The 27,766-nt window shown below is 43.4% G+C and overlaps 1 protein-coding gene across 2 annotated transcripts in view; it reads right to left on the minus strand.

Moving 5' to 3' along the window:
• LOC106568988 (rho guanine nucleotide exchange factor 28) overlaps positions 1–27,766 on the minus strand; it is a 108,509-nt gene that overhangs the window by 33,194 nt on the left and 47,549 nt on the right. For both annotated transcript variants that reach the window (XM_045692531.1, XM_045692539.1), the window contains exons 8-19: positions 26,153–26,199; positions 25,718–25,781; positions 15,699–15,808; positions 14,937–15,217; positions 14,288–14,474; positions 13,723–13,846; positions 9,221–9,263; positions 6,811–6,934; positions 4,303–4,480; positions 3,888–3,943; positions 3,627–3,687; positions 3,150–3,288 (exon numbers count right to left, since the gene is read on the minus strand). In XM_045692531.1, the coding sequence (XP_045548487.1) occupies positions 3,150–3,288; positions 3,627–3,687; positions 3,888–3,943; positions 4,303–4,480; positions 6,811–6,934; positions 9,221–9,263; positions 13,723–13,846; positions 14,288–14,474; positions 14,937–15,217; positions 15,699–15,808; positions 25,718–25,781; positions 26,153–26,199 (1,414 nt within the window). The remainder of the gene's footprint in view (positions 1–3,149; positions 3,289–3,626; positions 3,688–3,887; positions 3,944–4,302; positions 4,481–6,810; positions 6,935–9,220; positions 9,264–13,722; positions 13,847–14,287; positions 14,475–14,936; positions 15,218–15,698; positions 15,809–25,717; positions 25,782–26,152; positions 26,200–27,766) is intronic.

The following is a 27,766-nucleotide window of genomic DNA, read 5'->3' on the forward strand; positions in this document are numbered from 1 at the left end:
AGATTGGAGTATCTGTCCATAGGACTACTTTAGCTGTACACTCCACAGAGCTGGGCTTTACGGAAGAGTGGCAAAAAAGCCATTGCTTAAAGAAGAAAATAAGCAAACAAGTTTGGCGTTCACCAAAAGGCATGTGGGAGACTCCCCAAACACATGGAAGAAGGGGTACTCTGGTCAGATGAGACTAAAATTGAGCTTTTTGGTCATCAAGGAAAACGCTATGTCTGGCGCTAACCTAACACCTCTCATCACCCCGAGAACACCATCCCCACAGTGAAGCATGATGGTGGCAGCATCATGATGTGGGGATGTTTTTCATCGGCAGGAACTGGGAAACTGGTCAGAATTGAAGGAATGATGGATGGCCCTAAATACAGGGAAATTCTTGAGGGAAACCTGTTTCAGTCTTCCAGAGATTTGAGACTGGGACGGAGGTTCACCTTGAGTGGTTTAAGGGGAAAGGTTTAAATGTCTTGGAATGGCCTAGTCAAAGCCCAGACCTCAATCCAATTGAGAATCTGTGGTATGACTTAAAGATTGCTTGCTGTACACCAGCGGAACCCATCCAACTTGAAGGAGCTAGAGCAGTTTTGCCTTGAAGAATGGGCAAAAATCCCAGTGGCTAGATGTGCCAAGCTTATAGAGACATACCCCAAGAGACTTGCAGCTGTAATTGCTGCAAAAGGTGGCTCTACAAAGTATTGCATTTGGGGGGGTGAATAGTTATGCACGCTCAAGTTCTGTTTTGTCTTATTTCTTCTTTGTTTTACCCCAAAAATATTTTGCATCTTCAAAGTCGTATGCATGTTATGTAAATCAAATGATACAAAATCCCTATCAAAAAATAATTTTAATTCCAGGTTGTAAGGCAACAAAATAGGAAAAATGTTAAGGGGGATATGGACACCCCTTCAAATTAGTGGATTCTATTTCAGCCACACCTGTTTCTGATAGGTGTATAAAATCGAGCACACGGCCATGCAATCTCCATAGGGAAACATTGGCAGTAGAATGGTCTTACTGAAGAGCTCAGTGACTTTCAATGTGGCACCGTCATAGGATGCCACCTCTCCAACAAGTCAGTTTGCCAAATTTCTTCCCTGCTAGAGCTGCCCCGGTCAACTGTAAGTGCTGTTATTGTGAAGTGGAAACGTCTAGGAGCAACAACGGCTCAGCCGAGAAGTGGTAGGCCACACAAGCTCACAGAACTGGACGGCCGAGTCCTGAAGTGCGCAAAAATTGTCTGTCCTTGGTTTGAACACTCACTACCAAGTTCCAAACTGCCTCTGGAAGCAACGTCAGCACAATAACTGTTCATTGGGAGCTTCATGAAATGGGTTTCCATGGCCAAGCAGCCGCACACAAGCCTACGATCACCATGCGCAATGCCAAGCGTTGGCTGGAGTTGTGTGAAGCTCACTGCCATTGGACTCTGGAGCAGTGGAAGCGCATTCTCTGGAGTGATGAATCACACTTCATCATCTGGCAGTCCGACGGACGAATCTGGGTTTGGCGGATTCCAGGAGAACGCTACCTACCTTTGTGACAACAGTTTGGGGAAGGCCCTTTCCTGTTTCAGCATGACAATGCCCCCGTGCACAAAGCCAGGTCCATACAGAAATGGTTTATCGAGATCGGTGTGGAAGTGCTTGACTGGCCTGCACAGAGCCCTGACCTCAACCCCATCGAACACCTTTGGGATGAATTGGAACACCGACGGCAAGCCAGGCCTAATCGCCCAACATCAGTGCCCGACCACACTAATGCTTACTAGTCCCTGCAGCAATGTTCCAACATCTAGTGGAAAGCCTTCCCAGAAGACTGGAGGCTGTTATAGCAGAAATGGGGGGACCAACTCCATATTAATGCCCATGATTTTGGAATGAGATGTTCGACGAGCACGTGTCCACATACTTTTGGTAATGTAGTGTATCACAGATGAGACAAAAATGTTCACCTGCCCCTTTAAGGGCAGGAGGTTACCATGGTAGCATAACTAGAGTCACATTTGTGCCTGTGAGATTGAGTCTGACTAGTAGCATCATTGTTTTCTCTTCCCTAACAGTTGAAACTCAAACATTGAAAAACAAACTAGCTTGTGAGCAAAACAATGTAAATATCCAAGAAACACAAGAACAAAGTCTCACTTTCCTTTCAAGTAAATTAGCCCAACTTTTATGCCTGTGCACAGCGCTTCTAAAAATTAATCTTTCACAGCTCTTCCGTACGCACAGCCCCCAGCCAGGCAGTGTTGCAGTGCGAGGTGAAATAGGCTATATAGGATTCATAGTTCTTTGACTCTTTAATTTACCAGCTATGAAACAAAACGGCAGAAATACTTTGAAAACAGTTGCTGCAGTATTTATTTTACTATAAATGTGATCATACTTAACTATTTGTATTCACAAAATTGTGAGTGAAATGTTCGCACTGTGGAGCCCTGACCACCCGCCAACATGGCTGGTGAAATAGACATCTTACACGGCAGTGCCAAAATCTACCCGCATTTGGCAGGTGTTCATTTTAGGCCCTGGATACATATTTCCCACAGATCACACAGACCCACAAATCAAACATTGTTAAACTCCCATATCTGTTAGGCGAAATACTGCAGGTTGCAATCACAGCAGCACAAACAACACCGTAAATAACAACAATATTGATCCCCTACTATTCATACTACAACTATTTGCACATTGCTAAAACACTGTACATAGCTGATAATATAACACTTGAAATGTCTTTATCTTTTTGAAACCTTTTTAAATGCAATATTTACTGTTAAAAATATTTCACTTGCTTTGGCAATGTAAACATGTTTCCCATGTTTCCCACACACCCGGTGGAATGCCGGTGGAATGACAAACCAGAATAATAACATTTACATTTACATTTAAGTCATTTAGCAGACGCTCTTATCCAGAGCGACTTACATTGCATTCATTATTGTCCTCATTCATTTCTTACTGTATGGTCCTGTTAATTGTTATTACTAATTGAGTATTATTATTTTTCCTATTATTATCTATCTGCGTCATCAATGATTTGATATGTGTCTATATGTTTGCTTTGGGAATGTATGTGTATAAAGCCTTTTGAATTGATTTGAGAGAGAGAGATAGATCGAGAGAGAGAGATGCTGAGCTGACCTGTCTGTGGCAGAAGGGACACTCTTGGAGAGGGGGTTGGGGAGGGAGGCTGTTTCCCTCTTGTCCCTCTGGCTCATCATAGGTAGAGAGGCTGAGGTGGAGATCGGACATGGAGAGGGACTGTCTCGCACTGTGAAGTCTGGATGAGGGAGGGGTGGAGAGGAGAGGAGAGGAGAGGAGAGGAGAGGAGAGGAGAGGAGAGGAGAGGAGAGGAGAGGAGAGGAGAGGAGAGGAGAGGAGAGGAGAGGAGAGGAGAGGAGAGGAGAGGAGAGGAGAGGAGAGGAGAGGAAAGTAGGGGAAAGTAGAGGAGTGTAGAGGAAAGTAGAGAGAGGAAGTAGAGGAGAGAGAGGAGAAGAGAGGAGAGGAGAAGAGAGAGGAATGTTATTGTTTCAGGATTCCTTCCTCTGACTGCTTCCTGGGATGACAACAACAAGCCATGACATCAATGACCTTTGGACTGTGTGATGTAAAACTCACTCTGTGGGAGGGATGCTGTTCGGTTCTTCACCATAGTAACTGCATACTTATCCTGAAGTTTCTGTAGTTTTAAAACAAAAAGGAGTCTATTAGGACAACCGGGAATTAAACATTCCAACTAGATCTCTTCGTTCAACAAAGAGAGATGAGTAGATGTGTCACTGGACTAGTTTACCATTAACACACCCCAATGTTTATGTGTGTGGTTGTGGGGAAGAGTTTCACACACACACATACACACACACACAGGCTGGAACTCACCTTTAGACATGGGGGAGCAGAGTCCTTACAACCCTTATGGACCATGACTGTACAACCTGAGGGAGAGAGGGATATTTCCATATATAGAGATATCAACCACCAGGATGGAAATAGAATAACTACATGAATGAATGAATTGGAATTCTGATATCTTCCCCTAAAATGTGGATCTTTGCAATCATAAACTATTTGGTCTCTATGTTGAATGCAAAGAAAGCCTATGAATACATATACACTTTATTTATCTTGAGATATGTCTTGCTACATTTCCAATAAATATATCTGATGTTTTTTATTCTCTGTGACAGAGTTGCAGATCACTGAGATATCTTGTATGTTTATAGCATTGCGGGACACATTGATTGATTTGACTGATACATGACTAATGAGTAAACGGTGACTGCTGATTACTTACAGGAGCAGTGCAGAAGGTCCTTGCCAGTAGCAGGTTTGTCACAGACCAGACAGACGGTGGAACCAGCACAGGAACCCGTGGAGAAACGATGTCCATTCTGCTGTTTGTCCTTGTCTTTCCCTTCCTTCTCTCTCTCCTTCTCCTTCCCCTTCTCTCTCTCCTTCTCCTTCCCCTTTCCCTTGGAGAACCAGGGTAGATTCCCAGGGGTGAACATCAGAGGCATGGATAGGCTAGTTAACACACACCCTTATACTGTAACTACATCCAAACCCTTTCAGAAACAATCCGTCAAAGCATAGAAAACACTGACTGCCTTAAGCACTATCAGTCAGGTTACTGATACTGTGGTCTGGCTAGCCTATAAGTAACCACACGTACTCTGACTCCAATTGAATCAGTTACATGTGAATGATCCAAGCCTTATTTCCGCCCATTTTAAAGTCCACTGTGACGGAAATGGGGGGGGGTGTTTCCACATGCTGATCACCAACAAAGGGTTGATGATTGAAAGGAAAGAACCTACAGTGTTTTAATGGTGTTTTGGGTCAATGTTATTTCCCCAAACATTTCCTGCTCTTTGTCATCATTTGAAGAACAGACCCTGAGGTGAATACTAAGGAGAACAGTTGGGAAGATAACAATAATAATATAATAATAATACATGCTATTTATATAGCACTTTTCAAGGATGAAAATTCTCATGATAATGGGCTTTTGTATCAGAAAATTAAGTGATAATAGCAGCATGATAACTGACACTCAATGGCATCAGTTTTACGGCACTTTCTGGGTGTGTCACGCAGTCCTCACAGCTGTAGACTAAATTAGGTCTAGACTGAGGTGTAGATTATATTAGGTCTAGACTGAGGTGTAGATTATATTAGGTCTAGACTGAGGTATAGATTATATTAGGTCTAGACTGAGGTATAGATTACATGTGACTCAGTCAGTGTGTACACTCTGTCTGTAATTACATTATCTGACAGGCCTACAGTGGCTTGCGAAAGTAAACCTTAACATTTTTCCTATTTTGTTGCCTTACAACCTGTAATTAAAATGGATTTTTGTGAAACAAACAATAAATAAGACAAAAAAACTGAAAACTTGAGCGTGCATAACTATTCACCCCCCCAAAGTCAATACTTTGTAGAGCCACCTTTTGCAGAAATTACAGCTGCAAGACTCTTGGGGTATGTCTCTATAAGCTTGGCACATCTAGCCACTGGGATTTTTGCCCATTCTTCAAGGCAAAACTGCTCCAGCTCCTTCAAGTTGGATGGGTTCCGCTGGTGTACAGCAATCTTTAAGTCATACCACAGATTCTCAATTGGATTGAGGTCTGGGCTTTGACTAGGCCATTCCAAGACATTTAAATGTTTCCCCTTAAACCACTCGAGTGTTGCTTAAGCAGTATGCTTAGGGTCATTGTCCTGCTGGAAGGTGAACCTCCATCCCTGTCTCAAATCTCTGGAAGACTGAAACAGGTTTCCCTCAAGAATTTCCCCGTATTTAGGGCCATCCCCACTGCATGATGCTGCCACCACCATGCTTCACTGTGGGGATAGTGTTCTCGGGGTGATGAGAGGTGTTGGGTTTGCGCCAGACATAGCATTTTCCTTGATGGTCAAGAAGCTCATTTTTAGTCTCATCTGACCAGAGTAACTTCTTCCATATGTTTGGGGAGTCTCCCACATGCCTTTTGGCGAACACCAAACGTGTTTGCTTATTTTATTCTTTAAGCAATGGCTTTTTTGCCACTCTTCCATAAAGCCCAGCTCTGTGGAGTGTACGGCTTAAAGTGGTCCTATGGACAGATACTCCAATCTCCGCTGTGGAGCTTTGCAGCTCCTTCAGGGTTGTCTTTGGTCTCTTTGTTGCCTCTCTGATGAATGACCTCCTTGCATTCATGGAGGGTGGGTTTTGGTGGGTGGCCATCTCTTGGCAGGTTTGTTGTGGTGCCATATTCTTTCCATTTTTAATAATGGCTTTAATGGTGCTCTGTGGGATGTTCAAAGTTTGGATATTTTTTTATAACCCAACCCTGATCTGTACTTCTCCACAACTTTGTCCCTGACCTGTTTGGAGAGCTCCTTGGTCTTCATGGTGCCACTTGCTTGGTGGTGCCCTTGCTTAGTGGTGTTGCAGACTTTGGGGCCTTTAAGAACAGGTGTATATGTACTGAGATCATGTGACAGATCATGTGACACTTAGATTGAACACAGGTGGACTTTATTTAACTAATTATGTGACTTCTGAAGGTAATTGGTTGCATCAGATCTTATTTAGGGGCTTCATAGCAAAGGGGGTGAATACATATGCATGCACCACTTTTCCTTTTTTTTGTTGTTTAATTTTTTGAAACAAGTTATTTTTTCCATTTCACTTCCCCAATTTGGACTATTTTGTGTATGTCCATAACATGAAATCCAAATAAAAATCCATTTAAATTACAGGTTGTAATGCAGCAAAATAGGATACTTTTGCAAGGCACTGTATATAGTGTCTCACCTTGTTCTTGTTGCGAGTGGTGGACATCCTGCTCTTGAGGAAGCTGAAGGTACGAATCACTTTGTATTTCTCTGACTCCACCTTGGAGGGGATGTTGTACTTGTCCCACTCCTCCTCTTCAATTCTGTTCAGAAACAATTGGGTTAGCGTCATAGACTTGTAGGTTTAGAAAAGTCAAATCCTCATCAAACGTGACAAATGTTGGGTTGTATAAACTGTATAAACTAGAGTCCTGTTTGCTGATCTATTTTTCTTTCTGCCTGGTGATCTTTGCTGACCAACAGCAAATGAAATATTACATATAGTCCTTACTAATAGTAGTACCGTGACTGTCATCCTTTTCATCAACAAGGAAACAAAATGGTAGAAAACACAGCACACAACTTATGAAAGCATACTAGTAATGCTACTAATACTAGCAATACAAATAATTTTGATAATACTAATAATAATGATAATACTAATAATAATAGTACTACTAATAATAGTACTACTAATAATACTAATAATACTAGTAATACTAATAATACCAGTAAACATGGTATTTGGTTAGTAGGTCAATCGGTCAGTGACTGTCATACCAGGCTGGATCAAGTATACAGCTAGAACACATGCAACACAAAGCCATAGATGTTTACAACAGAATCAATACAAAAACAAGTCAGGTCCAATAGAATCTTCTGTGTGATTCCAGATAATGGGAGGATAGGCCACGTATACCTGAGAGGTCAAAGTTCAATGAAAGATCAATGTGAGTTAAGAATGGGTTACACAGTAGTAGTTAGAGACACGTGCAGCACACGTGCGCTAATCAATCATGGTTAATTCATTTACATCAACAACATACAAGTGTAATCTCTGAACGTTATTGGTGATGCCATGCTAGGCAGAGTGCATTGTGGGCACAAATGTAGAGGTTAGATGTCAGGATGCACACATGGGACCTCTAGGGTTAAAAGGGTTGGCATGAAGAGGTTACACTGAGGCTGGAGCTAGGAGGCTAGAGGGCTAGCTTCCAGATCAGGGAAGTTACTGTAGAGTTAATGTCTAGAGGGCCAGCATCAAGATCAGGGAAGTTACTATAGGGTTAATATCTAGAGGGCCAGCATCCAGATCAGGGAAGTTACTATAGGGTTAATGTCTAGAGGGCCAGCATCCAGATCAGGGAAGTTACTGTAGGGTTAATATCTAGAGGGCCAGCATCCAGATCAGGGAAGTTACTATAGGGTTAATATCTAGAGGGCCAGCATCCAGATCAGGGAAGTTACTATAGGGTTAATGTCTAGAGGGCCAGCATCCAGATCAGGGGAGTTACTATAGGGTTAATATCTAGAGGGCCAGCATCCAGATCAGGGTAGTTACTATAGGGTTAATGTCTAGAGGGCCAGCATCCAGATCAGGGGAGTTACTATAGGGTTAGAGGCTATTGGGCTATCTGCCCAGTGGAAAGGAAGGGCCAGGGCTGCCAGCCCAGAAGGGGGCGATGCCCACGTACTCTTTGAGGAACTCTGAGAGGGTGAGGTGTTGAAGGGACTCGTCTGCAGACTGGGCACGCTTACGAAACCTTAACTCCCTAGGGACACATTACACACACACATTACACACACAGCTCTGATACATACAGTACATAAACACACACACACTCACACGCACAAACACACGCACACTCACACACACACAGCTCTGACATACACTAACACACACACAGGTCTGGTACACACTGACATACTCTAGAGGGAGCTATAGAGCTTTGACTGACTATGTGTTCAGGACATTTCAACAGATGAATGGAGGAAGAGGACAAAGGCAGTTGGCATGGTTCCTGGAAGCATCTCATCCCAATGAAGGACATAGTGAACAGGAAGTAAAGAGGTTCCCTTTTCCTAGTCTGTCTCTCTTGTGTTGGAGCTATTCATTGAAAGGATACTATACAGTAAATCTTTTTACACTCATTGTGTCACAAAGTTACAGAGCATTAGCCTGACTTCATCTGAGGACAGGCCCTGTATTTTAAAATTGCTCTGGACAAAATGTTCATTGACAAATAAACATTTTCTGAGCACAATGGGCTTACAGTTTAGTCTACAACAACACTTTGGTTACTGATAAAGGGTGGCTTAAAGCTTTTGGAATATATATGCGTCACCTCACCACCTGTGAAACAGGGTTAAAACAATGCTGCAAGCCTTGGCATGGTAACAGACAAGCCTGGAGTTAAACAAACAAAACACGGTCTTGATATAAAGAGAACCAGGAACTCCACAACAGAGAGAGAGCCCTTGGTCGCCCAGCAACCAACCAAGAAGTCATTGTGAGGGCTGGAGAGCCTGGGAATTAGGGGGAAACTGTATGAAACTGTAAGAATGTCAAACACACTTTAGACAGACACGTTAGGTCAATGGATACATACCTTTTTTCGAGAGGCTGCTCTGATAGACTGAATGTTCTCTGTTCTGTGGAGGACAAGACAGCTGAAACATGAACCCTCTGTGTGAAAGTAAACAGCGTGAGCAACATTATCTATGAAAACCAATCAACACAATCAAGTCAGATCAGATATAGATGTGCAGATCCCCCCCCTCAGCCCAGGGTGTCTTCGATGATGTCATCATGGAATGCTGCAATGCTGAGGTTGCACTGTGATTGGGCAGGGTAGCCAAACCAGACAATGCACTTACCCAAGCCCACACCCTCACATATACACTGACATATGACATATGATACGTATGACTTATATATGACACTTTCACACTCACCACATATGCTATTGTCTATTATCTATCCTGCTAGATCAATTACCTGGTACCCCTGCACATCGACTGCTGCTACTGTCTATTATCTATCCTGCTAGATCAATTACCTGGTACCCCTGCACATCGACTGCTGCTACTGTCTATTATCTATCCTGCTAGATCAATTACCTGGTACCCCTGCACATCGACTGCTGCTACTGTCTATTATCTATCCTGCTAGATCAATTACCTGGTACCCCTGCACATCGACTGCTGCTACTGTCTATTATCTATCCTGCTAGATCAATTACCTGGTACCCCTGCACATCGACTGCTGCTACTGTCTATTATCTATCCTGCTAGATCAATTGGCGGCAGCGTAGCCTAGTGGTTAGAGCGTTGGACTAGTAACCGAAAGGTTGCAAGATCAAATCCCTGAGCTGACAAGGTACAAATCTGTCGTTCTGCCCCTGAACAAGGCAGTTAACCCACTGTTTGTAGGCCGTAAATGAGAATTTGTTTTTAACTGACTTGCCTAGTTAAATGAAGGTAAAATAAATGTAAAAAATGACCTGGTACCCCTGCAAATCGACTGCTGGTTCTCCCTGCATGGGTTATTCCCCTTCATGGTTTTGAGTGCGAGTACTTTTTGAACTCTATTGATATTTTCTCTCCACGCACAGTCCGTCTTTCATTCTAGCTTGAGCACAAACCCTCATACTGGCTTTCTACTCCCTGTATATAGCCATGTTCATTTCTACTCCCTGTATATAGCCATGTTCATTTCTACTCCCTGTATATAGCCATGTTCATTTCTACTCCCTGTATATAGCCATGTTCATTTCTACTCCCTGTATATAGCCATGTTCATTTTCTACTCCCTGTATATAGCCATGTTCATTTCTACTCCCTGTATATAGCCATGTTCATTTCTACTCCCTGTATATAGCCATGTTCATTTCTACTCCCTGTATATAGCCATGTTCATTTCTACTCCCTGTATATAGCCATGTTCATTTCTACTCCCTGTATATAGCCATGTTAATTTCTGCTCCCTGTATATAGCCATGTTAATTTCTACTCCCTGTATATAGCCATGTTAATTTCTACTCCCTGTATATAGCCATGTTAATTTCTACTCCCTGTATATAGCCATGTTCATTTTTACTCCCTGTTTATAGCCATGTTCATTTCTACTCCCTGTCATTTCTACTCCCTGTATATAGCTCCCACATGTTAGCATGTGACAAATACAATTTTATTAGATTTTTGACATACAAGCAGACTTACATACACATGTACCTGCACGTTGGACACACACAGTAGCCACATGCCTGCCAGGCCTGGTGTTAGCACAGTGTGAGTTTTGGAAGCTAGAGGCTCTAAGGCAAGCTATACAGTTGTGAACAAAAGTTTTGAGAATGACACAAATATTAATTTCCACAAAGTTTGCTGCTTCAGTGTCTTTAGATATTTTTGTTAGACGTTACTATGGAATACTGAAGTATAATTACAAGCATTTCATAAGTGTCAAAGGCTTTTATTGACAATTACATGAAGTTGATGCAAAGAGTCAATATTTGCAGTGTTGACCCTTCTTTTTCAAGACCTCTGCAATCCGCCCTGGCATGCTGTCAATTAACTTCTGGGCCACATCCTGACTGATGGCAGCCCATTCTTGCATAATCAACACTTGGAGTTTGTCAGAATTTGTGGGGTTTTGTTTGTTACCCGCCTCTTGAGGATTGACCCACAAGTACTCAATGGGATTAAGGTCTGGGGAGTTTCCTGGCCATGAACCCAAAATATCGATGTTTGTTCCCCGAGCCACTTAGTTATCACTTTTGCCTTATGGCAAGGTGCTCCATCATGCTGGAAAAGGCATTGTTCGTCACCAAACTGTTCCTGAATGGTTAGGAGAAGTTGCTCTCGGAGGATGTGTTGGTACCATTCTTTATTCATGGCTGTGTTCTTAGGCAAAATTGTGAGTGAGCCCACTCCCTTGGCTGAGAAGCAACCCCGCACATGAATGGTCTCAGGATGCTTTACTGTTGGCCTGACACAGGACTGATGGTAGCGCTTACCTTGTCTTCTCCGGACAAGCATTTTTCCGGATGCCCCAAACAATCGGAAAGGGGATTCATCAGAGAAAATGACTTTACCCAAGTCCTCAGCAGTCCAATCCCTGTACCTTTTGCAGAATATCAGTCTGTCCCTGATGTTTTTCCTGGAGAAAAGTGGCTTCTTTGCTGCCCTTCTTGACACCAGGCCATCCTCCAAAAGTCTTTGCCTCACTGTGCGTGCAGATGTAATCACACCTGCCTGCTGCCATTTCTGAGCAAGCTCTGTACTGGTGGTGCCCTGATCCCGCAGCTGAATCAACTTTAAGAGGTGGTCCTGGCGCTTGCTGGACTTTCTTGGGCGCCCTGATGCCTTCTTCACAACAACTGAACCGCTCTCCTTGAAGTTCTTGATGACCCGATAAATGGTTGATTTAGGTGCAATCTTACTGGCAGCAATATCCTTGCCTGTGAAGCCCTTTTTGTGCAAAGCAATGATGACGGCATGTGTTTCCTTGCAGGTAACCATGGTTGACAGAGAAAGAACAATGATTCCAAGCACCACCCTCCTTTTGAAGCTTCCAGTCTGTTATTCGAACTCAATCAGCATGACAGAGTGATCTCCAGCCTTGTCCTTGTCAACACTCACACCTGTGTTAATGAGAGAAACACTGGCATGATGTCAGCTGGTCCTTTTGTGGTAGGGCTGAAATGCAGCGGAAATGTTCTTGGGGGATTCAGTTCATTTGCATGGCAAAGAGGGACCTTGCAATTCATTGCAATTCATCTGATCACTCTTCATAACATTCTGGAGTATATGCAAATTGCCATCATACAAACTGAGGAAGCAGACTTTGTGAAAATTAAAATTTGAGTCATTCTCAAAACTTTTGGCCATGACTTACTAGCAGGGTGGAGCACAGACAGAGATTTAGACAGAGAGATGGCCTGAAGCTCACACCATCTACAGGGCAAAGTGGACATAGCACTCACTAGACCATCTACAGGGCAAAGTGGACATAGCACACACTAGGTTATCTTCAGGGCAGAGTGGACATAGCACTCACTAGGTTATCTACAGGGCAGAGTGGACATAGCACTCACTAGGTTATCTTCAGGGCAGAGTGGACATAGCACTCACTAGGTTATCTACAGGGCAGAGTGGACATAGCACTCACTAGGTTATCTACAGGGCAGAGTGGACATAGCACTCACTAGGTTATCTACAGGGCAGAGTGGACATAGCACTCACTAGGTTATCTACAGGGCAGAGTGGACATAGCACTCGCTAGACCACTCAGAGGAACAGAGGGAGGACGTGGATGTAATCAGAGCCATACATAGATAGATACAGTATATACGGCTTTGGATGTGACTATACAGTAAATGTACCTACACTATGGTATAGTCACATTGGTTACATGTTAGTTACCAACAGTAGCTGACTATCTACTGAAGTTGCTTCAGTTAGTTAGTGACAACACAGAGAGCAGGTTAACTCAGCTACGTAGAGCACATTACATTTGACATTTTAGTCATTCAGCAGACGCTCTTATCCAGAGCCACTTACAGTTAGTGCATTCATCTTAAGATAGCTATGTGGGAAAAGCTGGTACCACCATTGGGGTGCCAGGACAGAGAAGAGTTTGGACTGGGCTGAGTGGGAGCTGCCCACCCGTAGGGGTGGGAGGGCCAAGAGACCAGAGGTCTGAGGAATGGAGTGCTCAGGTTGGGGTGTAGGGTTTGAGCATAGCCTGAAGGTAGGGAGGGGCCTACTGCTTACTGTACTACTCAAACTCCCATGACAAACCAAACAAGTGAAAACAGACAGACTAGCTCAAATAAGGTCAATCCAGGTCATATAAGCTGCGTTTACACAAGCAGTCCAATTCTGATCTTTTGACCATAATTGGGCAAAAGATCAGAATTGGGCTGCCTGTGTAAACACAGCCATGGAAGGACAGAACCAAAAATACAAAGATGAACAAGGACTATCAATATAATCATGTTCTCAGAGAAAACACTGTCAACTGTATTCCAATCAAAGTAATAAAGTTCTCAGTAATGGTTTCTCAATGGGAGGTTATTAACTGTATATAAAAGGTACCACGGACACTAACCTGGGCTGAGGTCAGAGGTCGCAGGCGTGGCTAAGGTTTTGCGGGAGAAGCGGGGGGGCAGCAGGCTGATCTTGGGGGAGGAGTATGAGTAGGAGCGGTGTCTGATCCCCTGATTGCTCATTTCCTGGAACAATACAACAATACAACACTCAGGTCATACGCCCTGATACAATGTCCCTGATACATTTGTTGTACATTGGCCCTGATACAATGTCCCTGATACAATGTCCCTGATACATCTGTTGTACATTGGCCCTGATACAATGTCCCTGATACAATGTCCCTAATACATTGTCCCTGATACATTCTCCCTAATACATTGCCCCTAATATAATGTCTCAAATTCAATGTCTCTAATTCAATGTCCCTAATACATTGTCCCTAATACATTGTCCCTAATACATTGTCCCTAATACATTGTCCCTAATATATTGTCCCTAAAACATTGGCCCTAATACATTGGCCCTAATACAATGGCCCTAATACAATGGCCCTAATACATTGACCCTAATACATTGGTGAGTCTCTGTGTGTGAGGGTTGAGGAGAAGGCTTCAGCCTGGTACCTTTGCGATGGTGGGGTCGCCATCTGAGGACGCGGAGTGTGTGCGTGTGCAGGTGAGGTCTGGGGAGGTGTCGTCCCCGCTGCTACGAGGGTCAGAGGTCAGGGGAGAGATGGGAGAGAGGGAAGACTTCACCAGGAACCCCTCCTCATCTTCCTCACTGTCCATCACTAGAGCTACCAGACTGGGGCTGTCAGGGAGAGAAAGAGGAGGAAACGTCCACATTAAGGCCCCTCCCAATATACTGCAGCCGCCTCCTATCCATACTCTAAGTGCTGAAACCAACAGCTGAAATATGAAAATGTGTGTCATATATGGCGCATGGGAAAAGTAGATCAATTGGCTACAGCAGAAACTGTATGGGTTCAAGACTACCTGAACACACCACAACATCCATATAGAGAAAGCATCACACTATAAGAACATACTGAATATATTTGGTCTGGTAAGAGCAAACAATACATGTAATCTTCTGTTTATTATCGCAGTACAATAACACACAACTGTGATACAGCACTTTTGGTTTCTTTCAGTCAACAATGCTGATGTGATATCTCAACGCTCTAGAATCACCTTTATCTTCTCTTGATCTAAAAATTAAACCCAATGTCTTGAGTAACAGGAGGTCAGATGAATGGGCGGAGTTTGATACCTGAGGTCAGGGGATTCCAGAGGCCGGCTCCCTTTCTGATTGGCTAGGTAAGAGTGGGAGTTGCTGTTGAGTCGGGCGAGGGCTCGGTCAGCAGGGGAAGGTGAGGGAGAGGGAGAGACGGAGGGGGACTGTTGTTCCTCTAGTCCCAAGGGAGGTAGAGGGGTGCAGGTGGCCTGTAGGAGCAGGGCCTCTGAGGACACAGAGTCCCACACCCTGCTGACAGTCACAGAGCTGTCCCTCCTTATGCCAGCAACACTGACCTTAGCCCTTAGGTCATCCACCTGAGAGAGAGAGAGAGAGAGAGAGAGAGAGAGAGAGAGAGAGAGAGAGAGAGAGAGAGAGAGAAAGAGAGAGAGAGAGATGGAGAGAGAGGGGAGAAGCAACAACAGAGAAATAGATAAAAAAAAGTATCTACTCAAGGTGGTGTACCTCATGATCAGATTAGTATGATGGTAAGGTGGTGTACCTCATGATCAGGTTAGTATGATGGTAAGGTGGTGTACCTCATGATCAGGTTAGTATGATGGTAAGGTGGTGTACCTCATGATCAGGTTAGTATGATGGTAAGGTGGTGTACCTCATGATCAGGTTAGTATGATGGTAAGGTGGTGTACCTCATGATCAGGTTAGTATGATGGTAAGGTGGTGTACCTCATGATCAGGTTAGTATGATGGTAAGGTGGTGTACCTCATGATCAGGTTAGTATGATGGTAAGGTGGTGTACCTCATGATCAGGTTAGTATGATGGTAAGGTGGTGTACCTCTGTGTTGAGCTGACTCCTGCCATTGATCATGGAGGCTGATGTGTCTGCAGCAGCAGAGTGAGAGAACTGTCTCTGGGTTCCTCTGGGGTGGGTCGTCTGGGACTTTACTGGAGAAAACAACACACGAGACGCACTGAGAATAACTACAGCCAGTTTGGGGGGAATAGCCATCAGTCAAACAGCGGTGAAATGAACACTGTCCAAAGAATTACCAGCAAAATCTGTGCTAAGTAAGAAAACTACATTATGGTCAAAAATATACTCATTGAGGTTATCAAAACACAAACAGGCCAACCGACTGATGATGTAGTAAATCTGTGAATCATCAAAACAACATTAGCTAAAACCAGTTCAGAGGTGAACAGCACGCAGTTACAACAACGGAAAACATCCATTTCCTTTGACGTGGTACTTCTAGAATCTACATGATGGAAAATATTCCTTCCTATTTCCATATATCAGCTGCTTGGTTGGGCTCTGATAGGTCTGTGTCAGTGAGCCAACCACCTGGCTGGTCTATGACTGGTTAAAAGGCCAATAGTCTGGAGAACAGAGGAAAATAAAGAGAGAGAGAGGGCGATAGAGAGAGAGAAAGAGCGAGAGAGGGGGGGAGAATAGAGGAAAATAAAGAGAGAGAACGAATGATGCAGAATTACTCCTTTCTGACCTTTAGAGGGTTGTTATGTTAAAGCAAAGCTTGGAACAGAACCGCTACACACATCTAATTTAACCCTTTGGTAGCCTAGTCTGTGGGATGCCAACAGCGACTAGGGCAATTACAACTATTACATAATCATGGGTCTTATAGTTTAGGCACAGGTGTTTAATACAGATATACACCTAACACTTTGTCTTTTGTCTTAGTATCAGTGACGATGAGAGTTTTCGATTGTGCGCCGGTTGAAAAACATTTTGGCACAATGTTCCAGCATATTCGCTGTCATAGACATAACATCATAAACATACCTCTGCTCAAGGAGATAAAACACGAGACAGTTCTCTGTTTTCTCCAGCCAGTGTTTGATGTTAGCTGCCAACGGCGCCCCTGCTAATGTTAGGGAAATCCTGTGTATTAGAGGCATTTCCTCCCAGTGCTCTACTGTGGTAGACATTAGCTTTAGCTTAGCATAATTCCCTCCCTCTGGTCTGCTGTGGTAATGTTAGCGGTAGCAGTAGCGCTAGCGGTAGCGTAGCATGGTTCACTCACACACACACACACTGAGGTCATTAAGGGACCTCCCCATCTTACCCACTACAACTCCTCCCATAGGAACGCATCACAGCCCCCTCACACACAAACACACTCTTTACCCAATAACCAGTCTGTACTCTGAGACACACATACATGCATGCACTCACAGACACGTCAAACATGCACATGCACATGCACATGCACGCACACACACACACACACACACACACACACACACACACACACACACACACACACACACACACACACACACACACACACACACACACACACACACACACACACACAAACATACACACACACACAAAAGAGAAGCACATGCACTAGTCCAAATGTGGGAAAGACTGAGGAAGTGTCACATCCTGACCATAGAGAGCACTTATTTTCTATGGTAGAGTAGGTCAGGGCGTGACTGGGGGGGTTTATCTAGTTTATTTAGTTCTATGTTGTTTGGTTCTAGTTTCTTTTTTTCTATGTTGGGGTATTTGTATGATCTCCAATTAGAGGCAGCTGGTTATCGTTGTCTCTAATTGGGGATCCTATTTAAGTAGTTGTTTATCCAACCTGTGTTTGTGGAAGATTATTTTGAGTTAGTGCGTGTAGCACCTCTGTCGTCACGGTTTGTGTTTTGTTTATAGTTTATTGTTTGTCTTGCAAGGTTTCACATTAAAATAAAAGATGTGGAACGATACCCACGCTGTACCTTGGTCTCCTTCCTACGACGAACGTGACAGGAAGAGAGCTGGCATTTCATAAAAGGGTATCGGAGCACAGGAGACTTCTAGACAGAATGGGGGAAACTGTAAAAACCAAACTGCTACTGGAATCCCTGGCAGATTAATGTAATGTGAATCTCCAACAACAACAGACAAGTCCCGGCTTTACATCAATGGAACCAGAACCACACTCACTTCCACTATCAATCCGAATCAGTATCTGATCTGTGAAAACCCTTATTTTCCAGTGTTTTAACACTCCTCATAAGGTACCAAGTGTAAGATACTCCAGAAATAGGATAGTGTATGCCTTGCCTGTTCCCCCCTGTTTACCTGACTTGGAGGTTCTTCTCTGAATGTGTATTCTGGGAAAAGAGGGCAAGGGGTAATAGAAAGGGGAAACAGAATCAGAGTCTATGTTTTGCCAGTCCTGTAGTGTTCCTACAGTCCCAGGTGTCAGAGTCTATGTTTTGCCAGTCCTGTAGTGTTCCTACAGTCCCAGGTGTCCAGGTGGTCAAAGAGGGAGATGTCAGCCAAGGCCAGAGAATCAAACAAATGATGACAGGAAATTCCACTAAATTGCACAACCTTGAATTCCTGTGGATGTGTATGTGCTGTCAGGAAATGCTGAACAGAACTGAGAGAGAGGAAAGAATGGGATGTGATGACAGCTCTGTATCCTTTCCTAAGGGCTCTTGTTGAGGTAGGCCAATCACCACCACACACACACACACACACACACACAATAAACATGCACATAAGCAATAAACTCATGCAAGCAAGCATGCACACACGAAGCAAGCATGCATACACACACACACACACACCCACACCCACACACCCAGCAGTGTGGGGGACCTGAGTTTACAGCAAACTCTCCATTCTCACTGCCATCTCCCCCGACAACGCACAGGAAATTAGCATTTCCCATCGCCACGGCAACCCCCTCAAACTCTCAGCATCCTCCTCCTCAACAAGACTTTTCACTGGTAAAGTGTGTGTGTGTGTGTGTGTGTGTGTGTGTGTGTGTGTGTGTGTGTGTGTGTGTGTGTGTGTGTGTGTGTGTGTGTGTGTGTGTGTGTGTGTGTGTGTGTGTGTGTGTGTGTGTGTGTGGGTGCCTGCGTGTGTATGTACACATTTTACTACACTTGTGAGTACCATTATATGTTAGGCTTAGGGGTTGGGTTTAGGGTTAGGGTTAGAATTGGGGTTAGGGTTGGAATTAGAGTTAACGGTTAGTGGTTAGGTTTAGGGTTAGGCGTTGCGGTTAGGTTTAGGTTTAAGGTTAAGGTTAGGGTTAAGGTTAGGTTTAGGTTAGGGTTAGGGGCTGGGGAAAATAGGTTTTGAATGGGAATCAATTGTTGGTCCTCAAAAAGTCCTCAGAAGTATAGTGTGAACATGTTTGTTCATGGAAGTATTTCTGTTTCTGTGCGTGTGTGTGTCCTCTCTGTGTGTGCTTTGTCAGAGGGGAGCATGAGGGTCCAGCGTGTGGAAGGATCATCTTAAATGTCAGCTTTTGTAGGGCCTATGACATTTGAGCTTGTTAACATTCCTCCTTTCACTTCAATTACAGAGGTCCACTGTCTGTCCAACCCACGGGCTGGGGTAGGGGAGAGGCAGAGGGAGAAAAAGGGGAGAGGGGTAAGACTTATTCAGGGAGAGAGTTACTAGGGCCCAATGGGCAGGCGGGTGAGGGAGACAGGGGGAGGCAGGGGGAGACAGGGGGAGGTAGAGAGAGACAGATTTATTTAGGTCCACTTTTAGAAAAAAAGTATTGCTATCTAAACCTAAAAGGGTCCTTCAGCCATACCCATAGGAGAACCCTTTTGGGTTCCAGGTAGAACCCTTTTTGTTCCAGGTAGAACCCTTTGGGTTCCATGTAGAACCCTTTACACAGAGGGGCCGAAAAGAGTTCTACCTGGAACCAAAAACGGTTCTCCTACAGGGGCAGCCGAAGAACCCTTTTGGAACCCTTTTTTCTAACAGTGTAGTACACTGTCCAACCCATGAGGCTGGGGGTGGGGTGGGAGGGGAAGAGGGGTCGAGAGAGAAGGGAGTCAGGGGGAAAAGAGGGAGACAAGGGGGAGAGGGGGCTATTTGCTCCTAGTTTAGAGGGAATTTTACTGGGTACAGGTCCCCCGTCTGTGGTGACCCCATTCTTCCCTTTGTCCCAGTGACAGGGCAGATTCCTGGGCTAGTTAAGGAGGGGAGAGAGACTGGGACTCTATGAAGCTGAGTCATTATGAGGGACACCATGGTGTGAACACACAGCACGATCCCCCTGGTTGCAGAGCAGTGAAGGGAGCACAATAAATCCATTAGCTAAACTATTGAACTCAATGAGTCTTACACCCTTGTCAGTTGCTGTGACGCCCCTTAAAGTTAAATTACTAGAATCAAGGGCATAGGAGACCCCCCTATGTTAGAGACACGTAAAATGATATATATTTAAAAATGTATATATGTATATACAGTACCAGTCAAAAGTTTGGACACACCTACTCATTCAAGGCTTTTAACAATGTAGAATAATAGTGAAGACATCAAAACTATGAAATAACACATATGGAATCCTGCAGTAAGCAAAAAAGATTCTTCAAAGGTGCCACCCTTTGCCTTTGATGACAGCTTTGCACACTCTAGGCATTCTCTCAACCAGCATCATGAGGAATGCTTTTCCAACAGTCTTAAAGAAGTTCCCACATATGCTGAGCACTTGTTGACTGCTTTTCCTTCACTCTGTGGTACAACTCATCCCAAACCATCTCAATTGGGTGGAGGTCAGGTGATTGTGGAGGCCAGGTCATTTGATGCTGCACTCCATCACTCTCCTTCTTGGCCTGTACACATCCTGGAGGTGTGTTTTGAGTCATTGTCCTGTTGAAAAACAAATGATAGTCCCAATTAGCGCAAACCAGATGGGATGGCGTATCGCTGCAGAACGATGTGGTTGCTATGCTTTGTAAGTGTGCCTTGACTTCTAAATAAATCACAGACAGTGTCACCAGCAAAGCACACCCACACCATCACACCACCTCCTCCATGCCTCACATGGGAACTACACATGCGGAGATCATCCATTCACCTACTCTGCGTCTCACAAAGACACAGCAGTCAGAACCAAAAATCTCAAATTTGGACTCATCAGACCAAAGGACAGATTTCCACCGGTCTAATGTCCATTGCTCGTGTTTCTTGGCCCAAGCAAGTATCTTCCTCTTATTGGTGTCCTTCAGTAGTGGGTTCTTTGCAGCAATTCGGCCATGAAGGCCTGATTCACGCCGTCTCCTCTGAACAGTTAATGTTGAGATGTGTCTGTAAACTTGAACTCTGTGAAGAGTTTATTTGGGCTGCAATTGGTCTTCCTTTCCTGTGGCGGTCCTCATGAGAGCCAGTTTCATTATAGAGCTTGATGGTTTTTGCGACTGAACTTTAAGAAACTTTCAAAGTTCTTTTCCGCATTGACTGACCTTCATGTCTTAAAGTAATGATGGACTGTCATTTCTCTTTGCTTATTTGAGCTGTTCTTGCCATAATATGGACTTGGTCATTTAAGAAATAGGGTTATCTTCTGTATACCACCCCTACCTTGTCCAGACTCAACTGATTGGCTCAAACGCATTAAGAAGGAAAGAAATTCCACAAATTAACTTTTACCAAGGCACAACTGTTAATTGAAAGGCATTCCAGGTGACTACCTCATGAAGCTGGTTGAGAGAATGCCAAGAGTGTGCAAAGCTGTCATCAAGGCAAAGGGTGGCTACTTTGAAGAATCTCAAATATAAAATATATTTTGATTTGTTTAACACTTTTTTGGTTACTACATGATTCCATATGTGTTATTTCATAGTTTCGATGTCTTTATTAATATACTACAATGTAGAAAATAGTAAAAACAAAGAAAAACCTTGGAATGACTAGGTGTCTCCAAAACTTTTGACTGGTACTGTACATACATTTGCGAGAATTTATTTAGAAAAACGACTACTTCATTCTACTCTCAGTTGTTAATAGCAGTGGGACAGTGTGTGAGAGAGAAAAGAAGACCTGTGCAGCAGCACCACCATCAATTCTCACCGCACAGGGGAAAGTAATTGTTCATGGCAACAACAAAGTAAGTTCAAGTAAGAAGTCTAGGAATGTTAATAAACGTTCATATGTTAGAATGAACGTGAGCAACTTTAAGCTTTCTCCTGGCTAATAGGTAGTTAGCTTTACATTTCCAGTTTAGTCATTTTTAGCTGTGCCAGGTTTTACCTAACTAGCTAACGCTGGGTAGTTCTGGTTATGTGAATAACTGACAGTGAATGTTTTTGCCCATCTTAATCTTTTCTTTTTATTGGCCAGTCTGAGACATGGCTTTTTCTTTGCAACTCTGCCTAGAAGGCCAGCATCCCGGAGTCGCCTCTTCACTGTTGATGTTGAGACTGGTGTTTTGCGGGTACTATTTAATGAAGCTGCCAGTTGAGGACTTGTCCTCTTGCTCAGTTATGCACCGGGGCCTCCCACTCCTCTTTCTATTCTGGTTAGAGCCAGTTTGCGCTGTTCCGTGAAGAGAGTAGTACACAGCGTTGTACGAGATCTTCAGTTTCTTGGCAATTTTTCACATGGAATAGCCATTTCTCAGAACAAGAATAGACTGACGAGTTTCAGGAGAAAGGTCTTTGTTTCTGTCCATTTTGAGCCTGTAATCGAACCCACAAATGCTGATGCTCCAGATACTCAACTAGTCTAAAGAATGCAGTTTTATTGCTTCTTTAATTAGCACAACAGTTTTCAGCTGTGCTAACATAATTGCAAAAGGGTTTTCTAATGATCGATTAGCCTTTTAAAATGATTAACTTGGATTAGCTAACACAACGTGCCATTGGAACACAGGAGTGACGGTTGCTGATAATGGGCCTCTGTACGCCTATGTAGATATTCCATTAAAAAAAATCTGTCGTTTCCAGCTACAATAGTAATTTACAACATTAACAATGTCTACACTGTATTTCTGATCAATTTGATGTTATTTTAATGGACAATTCTTTTATAAAAAAAAACAAAAAAACAAGGACATTTCTAAGTGACCCCAAACTTTTGAACGGTAGTGTATATATATAAAAAAAAACATTATAGTGCAAAGGACTATAAGTAAGGTTCTTGGCAACTGCCTGCACACCAGCACACCACCCCTGGCAAACTATCTGGCACATTTGAGACACTTCAGCTTTGATGTCTTTATCATCACAGTGAATATGGGTCAGGACGCTCATGTGTTAAGACTTTGTTTGGTCCTATCATGATCATGGCAGGAAAGTGACAGTTTCCCATGTGTATCAAGAATGGTCAAACACCCAAACGACATCCAGCCAACTTGACACAACTTTGGGAAGCATTGGAGTCAACATGCACCAGCATCCCTGTGCAACGCTTTCAACACCTTGTAGATATGTTGAAAGCCCCAAAGAACTGAGGCTGTTCTGAGGATAAAATAGAAAATAAATATTAGGAAGGTGTTCCTAATGTTTGGTATACTCAGTGTATATGATCTCTAATGAAATGATAGCATGTTAAGTCTAGAGGGTTTAATGGATGTCGTAACTTCATGTAGGAGAGAGGCAGCCATGATGATATTACATTTTTTATCATTGTGGAGATTGATTCATTTCAGCTTGACCTTTCAAGCCTACCTTTTTTTTAGTAAACCACTTATTAACTGTGTATGTTGCTGGTTATTATTACAGTATAATAATTGTATTATAAGTAGAAAATATTACGGTACGATTCCAACCAAAATGGTTGTTAAATTGAATATATCAAATCAAATCAAATTGTGTTAGTCACATGCGCCGAATAGAACAGGTGTAGACCTTACAGTGAAATGCTGAATAGAACAGGTGTAGACCTTACAGTGAAATGCTGAATACAACAGGTGTAGACCTTACAGTGAAATGCTTACTTACGAGCCTCTAACCAACAATGCAGTTTCAAAAAAACATGAGTAACAAGTAACAAGTAATAAAAGAGCAGCTGTAAAATAACAATAACGAGACTATATACAGGGGGGTACCGGTACAGAGTCATGTAGGTAATTATTAAAGTGACTATGCATAGATGTTAACAACAGAGAGTAGCAGTGGTGTAAAGGGGGGGGGGGGGGACTGCAAATAGTCTGGGCGGCCTTTTGACTAGATGTTCAGGAGTCTTATGGCTTGGGGGTAGAAACTGTTTAGAAGCCTCTTGGATCTAGACTTGGCGCTCCGGTACCGCTTCCCATATGGTAGCAGAGAGAACAGTCTATGACTAGGGTGTGTGTCCCCAATGTCAGAGTTGCTCCTACGGCCGTGACTCTCATGTCAAAAGTGTGTTCAGGCTAAGCCTGACAGGAGATAATTATGACTGACGGAATTCAGCAGTTACACATTGGGTGCTTGTACTTACATTGCATTCCTTACTGACAACAACAGAGATCTCCTGAGGGAATCACCCACACACTGTCTTTACTACAACAGAGAGAGAGAGGGAGCGGCAGCATAGCCTAGTTGTTAGAGCGTTGGACTAGTAACCAAAATGTCGCAAGTTTGAATCCCCGAGCTGACATGGTACAAATCTGTAGTTCTGCCCCTGAACAAGGCAGTTAACCCACTGTTCCTAGGCCGTCACTGAAAATAAGAATTTGTTCTTAACCTGTTATGGCTAGGGGGCAGTATTTTCACAGCCGGATAAAAAACGTACCCGATTTAATCTGATTATTACTCCTGTCCAGAAACTAGAATATGCATATAATTATTAGCTTTGGTTAGAAAACACTCCAAAGTTTCTAAAACTGCTGCTACGTGACACTTCCTACGGCTCCCATGGGCTCTCAGAAGGCGGCAAAAAGCTGAATCGTGGCTTTGCAGGCTCTGGCTGAAAAAAAGTAGCGCGTTTGGGTAGTGTCTGGTTACAGTACTGTGAGACTCAGGCGCGTGCCCGAGTCGACCTCATGCTTTGTTTTCTTTCGTCTGTTTACCTAAACGCAGATTCCCGGTCGGAATATTATCGCTTTTTTACGAGAAAAATGGCATAAAAATGGATTTTAAACAGCGGTTGACATGCTTCGAAGTACGGTAATGGAATATTTAGAAATCTTTTGTCACGAAATGCGCCATGCTCATGACCCTTATTTACACTTCGGATAGTGTCTTGAACGCACGAACAAAACGCCGCTATTTGGATATAACGATGGATTATTTTGGACCAAACCAACATTTGTTATTGAAGTAGCAGTCCTGGGAGTGCATTCTGACGAAGAACACCAAAGGTAATCAAACTTTTGTAATAGTAAATCGGAGTTTGGTCAGGGCTAAACTTGGTGGGTGTCAAAATAGCTAGCCGTGATGGCTGGGCTATCTACTCAGAATATTGCAAAATGTGCTTTCACCGAAAAGCTATTTTAAAATCGGACACCTCGATTGCACAAAGGAGTTCTGTATCTATAATTCTTAAAATAATTGTTATGTTTTTTGTGAACGTTTATCGTGAGTAATTTAGTAAATTCACCGGAGGTTTGCGGGGGGTATGCTAGTTCTGAACGTCACATGCTAATGTAAAAAGCTGGTTTTTGATATAAATATGAACTTGATTGAACAAAACATGCATGTATTGTATAACATAATGTCCTAGCTGTGTCATCTGATGAAGATCATCAAAGGTTAGTGCTGCATTTAGCTGTGGTTTTGGTTTTTGTGACATTATATGCTAGCTTGAAAAATGGGTGTCTGATTATTTCTGGCTGGGTACTCTGCTGACATAATCTAATGTTTTGCTTTCGCTGTAAAGCCTTTTTGAAATCGGACAGTGTGGTTAGATAAAGGAGAGTCTTGTCTTTACAATGCTGTGAAATAGTCATATGTTTGAAAAATTGAAGTTTTTGTATTTTTGAGGAATTTGTAATTCGCGCCACGCCCATCATTGGATATTGGAGCAGGTGTTCCGTTAGCGGAACGTCTAGATGTAAGAGGTTAACTGACTTGCCTAGTTAAATAAAGGTAAAATAAATGAAGAGAGTGAGAATAAAGAAGAGGGAGAGACAGAGAGATAAACAGATGAATGGATTGTACCTGTTTGTAACGTTGGAAGCTCCTCATCATCATCCAGAGAGAGAACAAGCTGATCTTCAAAAACCTATTTTACAAAACATAAATCACACAGCCACACAGCTCCATCAGAGGATGAGGTGAATGTATGTGGGCAGTCCAGAAGAGCACTGCTCCTCTGAATTGTCATAATGAAACACACACACACACACACACACACACACACACACACACACACACACACACACACACACACACACACACACACACACACACACACACACACACACACACACACACTAAGGCAAAAAGCTTTCCCAAAGAGCAGAAAATGTATGCACACCACATACTCACTCTCATCACCCTCACACAACACACAGGGAGGAACACAGATCCAGACACACACACATCAAACTCATTGATGTACCAGGTCATTACAGAGCAGACTGATATACTCACACTATCCACCAGAGTAAGGTATCCAAGTGGCAGCCCCCTGCCCAGACCTGCAGAGGAAGAGAATGACACTCAAAGGCACCCGTATGTCACCATCTAACACCCTTTAAATAAGCAGTATGATTGGCCACAAGAAGAGACAGATGACTTCTCCGGTAAACATGCTGAAATCACTGCTAGGCTGACTCTGCTTCACTAGCAGCAGAGCAAAAGCAACATATGAGGAAGACAGAGGTTGTTTCCTAGTACAGATCTATAGATCTATAGTGTTCCCCTCCAGTCTGACTGGGGGGGCTGCTGTGGGATGAAGTCGATACTGAGATAGACTTCCTGTCTCTCTATGTACGCATTGATATCAAGCCTGCCGTCGCTATGGTTACCAGAAACAAGAGAGATCGGCAGTGTGTGTGTCTTTGAGGCGGCAGTAACTGCTCCGAGTCTCTTGCACTCACTGCTCTTCTCTCTCTCATATCTCCTTCTCTGTTTCCCCTCTATCTCTCACTCTCTTCTCTTCCCCCTTTCCCCTCTGCCTCATTAATCTCTCTGATACAGACTCTCTCCTTGTCCCTGTGCAGTGTGTATCCTGTGTAGCACACAACTTGCTGACATTTGTGTACTGAGTGTGTATCGTCTGTTTAGGTCATTTAAACAGTTGACTCAGCTGATACGTGTCTACTGGCTGGGTGCTGTGTGGCATGATGGAGGCACACACAGACAGACAGACACACAGGAACAGGGACAGGCAGGGTGTGCGTGCATGCATATGTGTGTTTGGACTGGGCTCTTCTCTCTGTGTGTCCTACGTGCAAACACTGTTCATGGCTTGGCCTTTATGTTCTATTTGTGGCAAGGTGAACCTGTCCACTGGTCCACATTGCTGTTTGTGGACCCAAAGAAAGAACCATGACTGAGACCATGACTCTCTTAACAGAGTTTGCTGAAAAGACTCATCCCCAGTGGTGTAGTGGGGGTAAATGCAGGTATACGCCGTATACCCACTTATTTTTCAGTGGGCATTGTGTATACTCACTTCTTAATCCCCACGATGCATATCAAAGTAGAGTAGTGGAGGTATACGCCGTATCAATTAATTAGGCTGATGGGACATGTCAGAATGCTTAGCTCAAAATGTTGATTGAAGTATAATTTACTCACATTGTAGGTGCAGCTATGTACACACAGTGTTAGGCCTATGCGCAAATGTTCCCAAATTCAATTTGCAGGAAAACACCATTCTAAAAGGCGCACTATACATGCGAGCGGTTTCATGGGCAGAGATGGAAATATCTGTTAGAAATTTAGGACGACGGGAGATCTAAAGATGCAACAATTATCATGGGTTGCAAAGATGACTAGGATAATGTCTTTGGCTGCTAGACAATGAAAGAAAGTTGAAAGAAAACCATTAGAACAGGAGAACGCAAATGAGGAAGTCTTTATAAAATAATTGGTTCCACGTTTCTATGGTGGGATTCTGGCTATAGGCTATTTTGAAGCAACGTAAGACCTGCCTCATAATATTAATTAAATGTCCAAGTTTCAAACAATTAAGGAACAGGACAAATATGGCGATGCTAATGATAGCCCTAGCGTCTTCTGGTAGATGGAAAGGCTTTC

This window comes from Salmo salar, chromosome ssa01 (assembly GCF_905237065.1).
Source record: "Salmo salar chromosome ssa01, Ssal_v3.1, whole genome shotgun sequence".
NCBI classification, from domain to species: domain Eukaryota; kingdom Metazoa; phylum Chordata; class Actinopteri; order Salmoniformes; family Salmonidae; genus Salmo; species Salmo salar.